This window comes from Erithacus rubecula, assembly GCF_903797595.1.
Source record: "Erithacus rubecula genome assembly, chromosome: 5".
NCBI lineage: Eukaryota > Metazoa > Chordata > Aves > Passeriformes > Muscicapidae > Erithacus > Erithacus rubecula.
This window is the reverse complement of record NC_136687.1, coordinates 45,405,105-45,417,560: the sequence shown is the minus strand read 5'-3', so window position 1 is coordinate 45,417,560 and position 12,456 is coordinate 45,405,105. Positions and strand designations below refer to the sequence as shown.

At 37.6% G+C, this 12,456-nt stretch overlaps 1 protein-coding gene across 1 annotated transcript in view; it reads right to left on the bottom strand.

The window, feature by feature from the left end:
- Positions 1–12,456, bottom strand: part of COL25A1 (collagen type XXV alpha 1 chain) — a 298,288-nt gene that overhangs the window by 48,274 nt on the left and 237,558 nt on the right. Inside the window, exons 13-17 of the mRNA XM_079307351.1 lie at positions 11,462–11,515; positions 9,873–9,899; positions 7,492–7,536; positions 3,463–3,495; positions 3,259–3,294 (exon numbers count right to left, since the gene is read on the bottom strand). Coding sequence (XP_079163477.1) covers positions 3,259–3,294; positions 3,463–3,495; positions 7,492–7,536; positions 9,873–9,899; positions 11,462–11,515 — 195 coding nt within the window. The remainder of the gene's footprint in view (positions 1–3,258; positions 3,295–3,462; positions 3,496–7,491; positions 7,537–9,872; positions 9,900–11,461; positions 11,516–12,456) is intronic.

The window sequence follows — 12,456 nt, the reverse complement described above, 5'->3', positions numbered from 1 at the left end:
AATACAATGAAAAGACCTATAGAACTCTATTTGCAAGGTAATTTTGTAGCAAGTATTGAAAATAGAATGTATTAATTTCAGAATTAGTCTGAGACAAGAATGACAACATTCTCACAAATGGTCATTTGAGATACCAACTAAATGGAAAGATGTTTAGGGAAATAAAGATGATAAACAGAAAAATAAAAAGAGCAACAACATGTATTTTAAAGGCTGGGGATTTTATTCCAATACAGAGATGGATTCTAACCAGCACCTTGGATCTGAATATTCCCTGAACTTTCTGGAAGCTCAGGTTTGAACTTTGAAGCCAACTTTTACCTTTATAATGAATTGAACTATATTCCAGATTTTTTACACTCATGAGCTTTACAGAAATCCAGACTTCAACTCTGTGGTTTGGGCTGATACCTACAGCTTGTATTTCTAAAGTATTTTATGTGCCTGTGTACACACACACATTTACACACATCCACACACTCATGTACACATGAGAGTACACAAACATAAACACATCTACACATAATACAGGTGTTCATCAAACTGCACTACCCAGAGACACTTCTTTGAGGCAGAGATATTAAACAGACTTGAAATGCTCATAACAAAACTACATTCTGCCACAAAATGAAAAACACAATAGAGGTGCTGCAAATCACTTTACCAAATGGAATGATTTTAAGTGGTATAGTAGGATCTGATAACAGTTTCTTTGTCTGTTTTAGTTTCTCCAAAGTTCTAACTGTTCAAATTTCCTAAAAGCACAGGAATGATTCCAGTCTCAAAATATTAACTATAAAATCAGATAAAAGAATAGAGGCTAGGATTTCATTTCAATAGACACTTTTTGGTATGTTGACTCTCACTTTCTAAAGGAGAAAATGGGTTACTACTCTAGCAAGAGAATAATGCTCCACTGCACTAACAAAAGTTTAACTCCAAATCCCTACTCTGCCTTTGCACTTTTTGCATGAGCAGCCATACATATGGTACTGCAGCCATGAACTTTTCCCACTTATTCATGGAAGCAGTAAATTTCACTTGTAAGCACAGAACTGGAATATTTATAATTGATATTATGTTAGTGTTGCTGCAGTAGGTTACTCTTCAGTCTTGGGACAGGGCTAACCCCTATACACCCACACATAATAAGCAGAAAGAATCCACCAAAGCCAGTTCAGAGCCACAGTAATCTAAAACAATGAAAATGCCTCTAAAAGATGCATCGATATGAAACAAAATGAAACCAATCATTATTTCTTAATTACAACTAGCATTGTAGGTGAGTGCATAAGTGTTTTCTTTTTTGGACCTTTCCTAATACAACAATCCTGAGCATGATTTATGAGAAGAATGACTTTTAAAGAAACCAAGGCTGTATACTAACTCTATTTCATACTAGAGTAGGACATTCTGTCACCTCAGCACACAGTGTGGCCCAGAACAGCCTTGTCAGACTGCTGAAATACTGTCACATTTCATTTCGTGAGAATAGTATTCAGGTGGGCAGCTCAACACATTTTTGTCCTTAGAAGATGGATAAGGGACAACTAGAAGAAGATGAAAAAGGAAGATACAAGAAAGAAGAAAGGACACAGGAAGGAAATGTGAAAGGGACATAGAGAAGGGGAAAAGCATTGAGATGATGTAGATGGCAGAGACGTGCCTCCAACTGGAGAAAGAGCCTCCCACAACCTCTGGGGGTGTGGAAAAGTCCCTGCTAAGCAGGGGTGCAGGGCAGCAGACATGGGCCCTGGCTGGAGGAGGCATGCTGACTGGGCATGTTATGGGAACTGATGGCTGGGGCTGGGACAAGAGTGTGACTCACTGGGAAATCATGAGGTGAATGGAAGGAAGACACTAAGCCCTCCTTTAGTGTGAAAAAGAAGGTGAGAATACAGAAAGTCTGAACTGCATACCTCTCACTCATCCATGTTGATTAAATTAGATCAAGTCTGAGTGCCTGGGACTGAGAACCAGGAGCCTGCTGATAAATCACCACTAGTTCTGCCTCCATGGCAGCCACTTAATGAGAGTCTGAATCTCCATAGGCACTTAAGTGCATTTTCTAGTTTATTACCCAAGCAAAGCATATGCTGCAGAATGCACACACTGAATGGTTCTGTGGATTAGATAGCTTTAAACTGCTTTGATTACCTTTCCTAATTAAAACTGCACTTTACTAAGGAACTGCATTTGCAACCATAATAGTCTTACTTATTCTCTGATGAGAGTTATTATTTCTTAAATAAAAAGACCTAATTTCTTATTTATTTCTTATTTATATGTGGTTTGGGGTTTTGCTTAGTCACCAAAATACCTTGAGTATTAGAAAATGGTTGTCTTGCCATCCACTATATAGAATTTTAGCTCTTGACTGTGTATCTGGAATATCTCAACTGGCAGAAGGACTCTGTTTGACTCTGGTAGCAGTGTGCAGTGGAATATTTTCAGTGTTGTAAGAGGCAAGAACAGTGCCAATGGCTCCAGAGGGAAACAAAATATTGCAATGCACGAATCCAGTTCTCTCATTGTCTCTTTTCTCTCCCTGGAGGACCTGCCCTCTGTTCTCACAAAAGGGAGCTGAAGGCACAGCATTCACTGTGTTTGATGTACTGTGGATTCAAAGAGCACATTCCCCAGCTCCAGAGGGCCTCATGCAGTTATTGTAACTCCTGCAGGACCTTTGCCTGAAGGAGCAGCCTCAGCCACACAGCACCCAGGGAATCTTATGCTGGAAGGAAGAACAGAGCAGCATTACCTGGTCTGTGTCCTTCCAAATACACTGTGTGCTACTGATGGTTTGATTCCTCTCACATGTGAAAGGGGATTCTATTCTCATATATGAAAGGGATTCTAACCAATATTAATTTTCTTCCTGATCAGAACTAAGAGTGTACCACAGTCTGAAGATTAATAGTCAAACATGCAGGGTTAGCTTGTGATCACCCAAGGAGCAGAGCCATTCTTTGTTAGTCTCACCAGCTGCAATGGGGTAAGCTTTGAATGCAAAAAGTGTGCTGTGGCTAGAAGGGAAGGTAGGTTAGTCAAAATTGCTTTTCATGTTAATTAGTATCATCATTCCTGTGCCTTTTAAAAAGACAAAATAAACACAGACCAAATGTGTACAGCACTGGGTGGCTAAATTGTACTGTATTGGACTCATCACAGTACAGGTAAGTGCCAGTGGTAACCTGGGTGTAACATCATTTGTCACAAATCCAGAAGAAAAGGAAAACTGAACATTCCAGTTAGTACCTTTTGTCCAGGACGTCCAGATTCACCAGGTTCACCCTAAAAGAAAAGAGAGGAATGACATCAGATCTGAGGAAATGAATGAAAGATGGAGCTGTGGAAAGCCATAGCATCAATGATACCCAAAATGTCTGTGACACTGTAAAGTTACACAGACCAACCAACCGCCCCTCTTCTCCCTGCATAATTTCTTTAGAGCTCCATTACCTTAATTCCAGCCGCAGAAGAGCCAGGGTCACCCTGATACAAAATCCACAAGAAACAATCACTCTTACTGCATAAACAATTTTCCAGGAAACATGTAAATCATGTAAGAGTATAGCAACATTATACAACAAAATAAGTGTGTAGAAGACTACCTGCTTTCCGTGCTGCTACACAGGCATTTAACTAATTAATCACACCAGTGTGATTCAGAAAAGGAACACTATTGTTATCAAGACCATGTAAAGAGAGATTTAGCTTCTCTCTCCCAAACATCTATTACAGTTAACCTCAAATTACACAACTAATAATGTAGATCTAATAATTGGAGATGTTGTATAAATGTACTTCACACAGCCAGAATATGGGACATATTTGACATCTCTAAATTGCTGATCTATATTAAAAATAATTCACAGTTATTTACACAGAATATCAGTGATAATTTTACTTAATTTTATAGATGGCAAGTGTCAGGACTCAACTGACAACATTTTTTTGTACTAATGAAGATTCACATTGAAAAAAACCCCAATGACCTATGAGTTTATCTCCATCAGGACAGGTCATAGCTTTACTTCCTCAACACTCCAGTGTATTTAAATGGACAGATTAATGCATGAAGGGCTATACTATACAGGATGAGACAGCTATGGTCATTTACATATTCAGGAAAGGTCTTTGGTCTGAGAGAGCATCTAGCATTCAAAAAGATTTGCCTATATTCTGCTGGGTTGACTGGTTTTCATAGGCACTGATATGCACAGGCAGAGGATTAGTTGATTTTTTTTTTCTTAAACAATATGCCAAAGAAAAAAAGAAAAAAACACCTACTGAGAAGTTTGCTAGTTAGGCTGTGTGCTGCTGAAGTTGACTAACGTGCTTCTATTTGAAAAAATTGTTTAATTATTCATTATTCAAAATAAATGTACATTATTCACTGAAAGTAGAAAGTTGCTACACAGCAGCAACCTCAAGCTCCTGAGCAGCCTGCCAGTGATTTACACAGGTAGAACAGAAGCCAGTACTGTAATACACTGTGAAGATCTACAGCAGAGTACAAATGCTTAATACTCTCTGTACAAAATGCAAATAGGGGACACCCATTCCTGATGTTTCTGTGAATGCCATAGCTTTACAGCTGGTTTGGGCATGGTGTCTTTTTGGTATGATCTTACAGATCTTATAAATTGTACTGGTTGACATGCTCACTGGCCTCTGAAGAACAGGAATACACAGTTATTGCAGCTAGCTCGTGTGTGAAGAAAACACAAAAATCAGTATTATCAGACTGATACATGCATGAAAACCTGAGCTGCCTCATTTTGAGAGTGACACTGCTAATATCCCTCACAAACATGTACAACTGAAAGCCTCAAGAACCTTTCATAGCTATAAAGGGCCAAAGCAACTAGTAAGACACATTAAATGGTTAAACATTTCAAAGGGCAATGATGGATATGGAGAAGATAAGACACAAAATATTTATAATCCACCTTCATGCAAGAATAAAAATCAGATCAAAGAAAAAAATTGCAATACAGTATGTTCACAATTGACTGCTGAGTAAAGATAGTTTGCAAATGAAGAAACTTCAGCAGGGAACATGTACAAAGAAGGAAGTTTGATAGTTTCTAGGGACCAAGGCTACAGTGGAACAACAGAAGTAAAAGCTCAAACTCAGCATTGACACTGTCTTCGAAGCAGGACACTTCAGCAAAGACATTTTAATTCTAAAGTCTAAGGTCAAGAATTAAGGACTCAAGTCCATATTTTCTAGTGTCACTAGGTACAGCAGTTCAGAAAGCAGAGCTACATATTTTGCACAAACAGGAACGTGCTCTTAAACCAAGTCTCAATCTGTTGTCATGTGGTATCTCACTCTCTCACCAGCTTAATAAAAATTAATTATTTATCTCACAGAAACTCTATTTAAGCTTTCAAAGAAATGTTTTTTTAAGTTTTATGGACTATGGATTAAATCTCCTAAGCAAAAATTTCTCCTTATGCTGAAGACCAGGAAAGAATACAAACCCTGTTAAGTAGCCCAAGTGTAATGTAATGACACCAATTTTAATGCTTACTCCTAAATTATCTGTCAAAAACCACCCCTGTAAACTCTCCAGAAAGTATTGTTTGCAAAGCTACCAATCAGAAATTTAAAGCTGCAGCTGTCCTCTAAGAACTGTATCTTTTTATTCTAGGTAGCAGATTGTCTTGTAGGCAGGGAAAAAGAAGAAAAATATTGAAAGCCAATGAAGTCACAGTTCTGGAAAGTCTGGCAAAAATGAATGCAGAAGATTCTAACTCATTATGGTTAAAGCAATGCACTCCAAATAAACAGAATATATTCCCATGTCACCACCCCATCTCTGAAAGTCATTTGAAACCTAGAAGAGATGGGAGATTTCCAGATTATGAAGTTCCTGAGGCGTTTCAAAATTTCTTCAGACACAGCAAAATAAGAAGTCTCCTGATGATCTACACTTTCCACAGGTCGATCCCAACTCGACTGCCTAACTGTTGAAAGTACACACAGCAGTATTTAAAACTTTATACTTGGGCAAAAAGGACCTCCCACTGAAAGAATGAGAGAACTTCTTTCTTTCCTCAAAAAAGATCCCAAAAAGAGGGATGTGCACACTGCTGATCACAGGGCAATATGGGCAATCTCATGGATGCAAGCTCACCCCCAGGCTAATGAAGTAGAAAAGCAACAGGTGAAGCTGCACTAGGCATCCCAGAGAGATTATAAACTTACCATTTACTTGTTGTAGAACTACCTATCTGAACAACAATCTAAATTCATACTTGAAGTGGATTATATTCTTAAATCACTGTATTATATTCTTGATCACAGTAAAACTGGATCAACATTATCTAACCAGCATATATTGTATAAGTAAGTAAATAAGATTATTTAAACTTTCATCTATGTTTATAAGCATGACTAAAAATATAGAATTATTTAAATTAACTCCAAGGATCAAGTAACTTGACAATTCTTAAATCAAATGTCTATTTTTAGACATTTTAGAACATGCCTTAAAATCCTTGTGCTCTTCAAAGTACAGATTTACTGTATCCAAATGAGAGCTCCTGAGGGATTTGCATGCATTCCTTACCAGCTTGATAAATCCATCACAAATTTCTCCTTGAACTGAAATGTTGTAAGTTGGTTAAGCATTACACATGCAGGGGGACAAGAAAATGTGCTTATGCTTCTGCCCAATTGTAGTCACTAAAATAAATGTTTTTTAGAAGTAAATGAGTTTAAAAATTATGGCCAGAAGAGATCAGTATATCTGACCCTTTCTCATGTGCAACATAGCCTTTACCCTGACTGCTAAAGACCAGATTGTGCAAGGAAACCACACTGAAAACTCCAGTTAATTTTCTGAGCATGAGTCTCACATAAAAGAAAACTCAGGAAAATAAGAATTTTGATGGAAATACATTTTTTGGCGATTTCAGCAACTTCTTGGTACTTTGCAACAATAAACTAAGAAGATATAAAGTGATCTTATTGTTGATGTCACTTGGAATAAAGATGTAAAGTGTGTTCATCATCAACTCTTCATTTTCCAGCTGCCAATTTTGGAAGGAAGTTGCCTATCACAATACCTCAATTTTTGTCCCATATTGGTTTGGTCCCGCCCTTTGATGGAAACACAGAAGAGGAAAAGTTAAAGGGTATATCAGAAAACATGGCTAAAATTCAAAAGGGCAGTTCCACCTGGGAGATTGTGTGTGATGCTTCTGTGTGATGCAAATTTCAACAGAGGAGTGATGGCTACAACCATGCTGATATATTCTGTTCTAGAGCTACTGCTGTACAAAGTAAGAAATCTTATGGTTGGTTGGACAGAATAGTGAAAATTTTTCTGCTGTTCATAATGAACTCAACCAAATCACTCACCTTTAAAAAAATCCAGCATTTTTATTTTTAACAAATTATTATTTTCATTAATTGCTTATACTATAAGCATGCCTAAGGCACACATTTTCTTCTCTGCTAAGAAGTGATGTTACCTTTTCTCCTGTGTCACCCTTCAGTCCATTCTCACCAGCATCCCCCTATAATTGAAATACACATTATGTTTCAATGACTTTCTGCAAGCACACAGTATGCAGAGAAGAGTCAGCATTCCAACATGGTTAACAATGCAAGCTGATTTTGTTAATCAGATGGTCTCTGTGACATGGTCAGGAAGTGGTTGTGTCTTGTACACACTTCACTATAATTGCAATCCTTTTCACAGATCTATAAAAAACCCACCACAAAGTATCAAAATACCTGTTGGTATAATCTGCCATCTTTCTCAGTTCACTGCAGTTTAGCAAGGAAGGAGTGATTTAATGATTTCATGATGATTCAGCACTTTAAATTACCAATACATTTTTCTTCCCAACACAAAGACATTCACCTAGATGCATCCAATAAAATTCAGGTGACAGCTAGACAATTTCAGCAGTTTTTATTTGGATTCTCAAGTAATTTATAGCATACACTCTCTGAGCCTGAAGTCCTTCATGAATGATTCACAAACTAAAAAAAGTTCACCAAATGTCATTCCTTCAAGGAGCTACCAAATGACTTCATCTCTACATAAATTCTAAGCACTGTTTTTGTTTAAAAAGTAACATTCAGATAACACCTTTTCATGGCTAAGTAGATATTTTCTACTCAAAAATGCCCAAATTTTTAAAATAAAAATTTCACAATATTTATCTATAAAGAGACCTGATTTCCATCTAGTCATGTAACCATGTAAGAAGTCCAGACTACATCAAATATGTTATATGTTGTTATATGTTAAGAATATAGGCTAAAATTTTCTGTGAGACTCGAGGTTCATGTAAAGTGCAAGAAGTATTTAAAATGCCAGAAAATACTGATAAAAACAGAGCCTAAGTAGACTAAAAACACATTCCTGACCTTGGCCAGATAACCAGTAGTACTATTGAAGTAACATTATTCAGTATCTCTCACTGTTCTGAAAACCTTAATAGTCGAATTCCATTCAGAGAGGACTCAGCAATTTATACATCACAATCACTGATACCATGGGAACTAGCTAACAATCTAGCAGCACCTTTAATTCATACATGAAACATGGAAGGGCAACAATGAGGAATGTCATGCCAAGTTCATTTGACATGATAAAGCATATTGAAGGTATCTATAACTGTAACTTTTCAGAAAAAGACAAAGGATACTTATGCAAAAATAGAATGGTTTTAAGTAACAAAAGTTCAATACATATTAAAATTCATTGCTATTCCTTTTGTGTCTGAAAACAAACTAAGGACTACTGAAGTAGTTTAAAAATATAATTTTAACGGAAGAAATTATTTAATGATTAATATTTCATGATTACATAGTTCTGCATATGGGGTAAAGACTTGAAAGATTTCCCTCAACTACTTTTATGCTGTGCTTTTCAAAATGTGAAATGAATTGCCTGGGTAAAGAATGCTTCTAATTGCTATTACAGAGATTTACATGATCTGTAAGTGAAATTCAGTTGTAGCTGCAAAGACACAGGTAAACATTTCTCAAGAGCAAACTGCACCTCGGTACAAACAACTTACTTTTTAAATGTGAGCTCAGTATACTCGCAGAAGATGATGCTGTGCACGGATTCCTGCTCAGAATAAGGCTTATGCTATTTCTTAAACTGCCCCTGTGAGCAGATGAGGAAGCCCAGCTCTAAACTCATTGTGCTCCTACCAGCCATATACCTGGAAGAGCAGAATTATACCTCTCTTTTGCAGCAATGAGCTCGTTCCACCCCCTTGTCTTGCCTTGGTATGACAGGACATCAGAGAAGCAACTTCTTGCTAACTCCCTGCAAGTAAGAGCACCACCAGTGTGCCCCTTGTGCTGCTGGTGCCTCTCCAGAGAGCATCACTGCAGATCATGGGGGCAGACTGCCTTGCTCTTACTTAAACTGGCCCAAACACAAATGCAGCATCCCATTTTTAGTACATGGACAGCTTGTTATCTAGATATCACTTAGAATCTATGTAGTTTTATCATTCTGTTACCTAATTGTTTTATTCCACACAGGTGTCAGAGCATCAAAACCAAGTTATGAGAAATGTGTGGATCTCTAATTACTCAGACAGGCTCATTATTTTCTGAGACTCACCTCAGCCAGGATTGATTGCTCAGCTGTACAGCCTTTAACACAATCACTGCACTCTGTGACTAATCCCTCTGCAGTAATCACAGATCAATAATTTCCATTAGCAGGTATTATCTGACCCTCAGAAAGGCTGCACATTTCCACTCAAGCTCTAGGCAGTAGCTGTGGCTTTTTATTTTTAAACATGGGATCAGTGCACTGACGATTCTCCAAGAAAGTTATCCAAAACAGAACCAAAACAAAGGAAATGAAACATCTCACCTTTTCTCCTCTTTCTCCAGGGTCACCCTAAGAAAAATAATTGGAGCAAAGAAGTAGCAAGTTATTAACTCAGGCAAAAACCAAAGTGTTAGCCTTACTATCATTAGTTATTACTAATGTTAGTATTACTATCATTACTAATAATTATGTCACTATTGATGACAATGTGTCACATGATATAATACAAGAAAAAAACCTCTAATAAACAATAAAATATGTAAATTTAACAGATCTCAATGGACAATACAACTTCAGCATATTTTTTTCAAGCTTTAATGGTGTGCATGTGAAGGCTTCTCTCACTCTGTTGTCCTAGACCCTGACAAACAGGTATATGCCTTTGGGAAGCAGTCTGCAGGGACCTAAGTGGCTCCTGCATGTGGTTCTCCTTGTTTTGGGAACAAACAGAGGAAACAAAAAGTCTGAATGTGAAGGGAAAGTCCTATGATTCTGTCAATGGCTCAGAAATTTCCTCATGAGAGAGAAAACACCTTAAGTGTCTTGAACTAATTCATAACTGTTTCAGAGTAAAGAGCCTTCAGTGGTCCTTATATTATCTGTAACAATCTCTGTAACAAAAATATGGTTTATACCCATTATTTTTTTCAAAATTAAAACGTGCTTGAGAAACTGCAAAAGCACTTTTGCACACCAGCCTGACCCTGACAACTCATCTCTGCATTTCTGGCTCGGAGCTGCAGCCTGGCTCATCTCTGCCCCTCCTGATGGCTGGCAGTCGCTAGGCAACTCGGGGACTACAGCTGTGAATACGAATTAAGCATCAACTGCCATAATTTGGCTCCTTCTCTATACAAAGTAAGAAAAGGTCACACTCCCAAATGGTTTGTTTTCATTCCTGATGGACAAGCAGCCAGTCAGTAAATGCAAAGAGGCTGCCTCGCACGTCTGTCAGCAGCAGCATGATGCACAGAATCAGCTGAGGAGCACATGTGCACCAGAGACACTCGCCCGCAGCTGATGGGATTAGAATTTAGCATTACCCCCTCCAAGGGGCCCACAGATCCCATCATATTGAACATGTCAAGTTTTCCTTTAAATGAAGTTATCATAAGCCTTATGTTCTATTTCAATTATTAGATATTAAAGCAGCAGAACAAACTGCATAACAATAAAGTGCAGAGTCATTCTGATGTACCAAAGACAGGCTGAGACATGCTTCTAATGAGGCTTGTTGTTAACTTCCATAACAGCAGGATCAACCCTCAAGACTTCACCCTGACATTTGTCAAAGAACTGACCGCAGCAGTCCTTGAAAAGAAGCCTGAAACACATTGTAAGGGGCATAAACAAAGCCTTTCTCAAAAGGTCCCCAGATTCCCAAACACTTGCAGGCATACTGCATTCAGTTGGGTGTCCATGCGTCAGTGCCACTGACTGGAATTGCACATGCACAGCAAAGAATATGCTTCTTTATGTGAGATGTGTAAAGTCTCTTACAGCACTGATCACTGGAGGGAGCAGACTGAAAGCCAGTCAGAATATAAACCCGAGTTGGAAAGCACAACTGTCATCTACATATGCACTCATGTACTCTGTGCTTCTGTTTTCAATCCATTTTCAGTACTGACCTTGAGCCCTGCTTCTCCCTTCTCTCCTGCTACACCAGGCAAACCAGGTTCACCCTAAAGGCAAAGAAAAATAAAGATGAAGGTAAGAAGGACATGATGAAATATATGAATCTTCTCATAACAGGTTAGTAATGATAAACAAAATTTCAAAATACTCTGTAAACATGTACTCCACAGCTGAGCACAAAAATTACTTATTTTGTCATTAACTCTAACCCATGTAAGGTAAGAAATTATTCTTTTGAAGGAGGTGGAAACATACAGATGTCACACTAAACAGAAGGAGACCTGTGACTACTGATTCTTAAAATCTGTCCAATTAACCTTAAAAGCACAGTCTTCCAGCAAAACTGCCAAGGCTTTCCTCTTCTCTACAACTTAGAAATGCTGCAAGAATGGCTTATCTTAATTTATTTTGACATCTGTGCTTCTGGTCTCAGATGGAAGATAGATAACACAGTAAAATGAGAAGGCCCTGTTTCAGAAATAGAAGAATTTGGAAAAACAGAGAGTTTTCAATTTTTTAAATATATATTGCTTGTCCATTTTTTATACTCTTATACCAGTGGCTGAAAAGTGGTTTTAAAAGATTTAAAAGCTGTCAGCATTACATCAGTGTTCCAAATTTTGGGTATGCTTAATGGGTAGTATAGTTTTGTTCTACAGTTTAAGGAGCCTTAAATGACTTTCGTAAGTCAATCAACAAAAAAAAAGTCAATCTTCTTTCCCATCTTCAATTTTAAAAATAAAGAAAAGAAGCAAACAAGAAAAAACACAAGTTAAACCAAAAACCCCAAACCTCTAGAAGATATTTCTTAGTGTTGATATTCCATGTTCATGGAATGCTATTCATTTTAGAAAAAATAATGCAATGGTTAGACTTTATTGTAAAACACTAGACCTTATGGCTTATGTAAAAGCTTCTGCAGATGTATATCTCAGTTTCACAAGAATTACCTTTGATAACCCCTACAAAGAGAACTGCATTACACTTC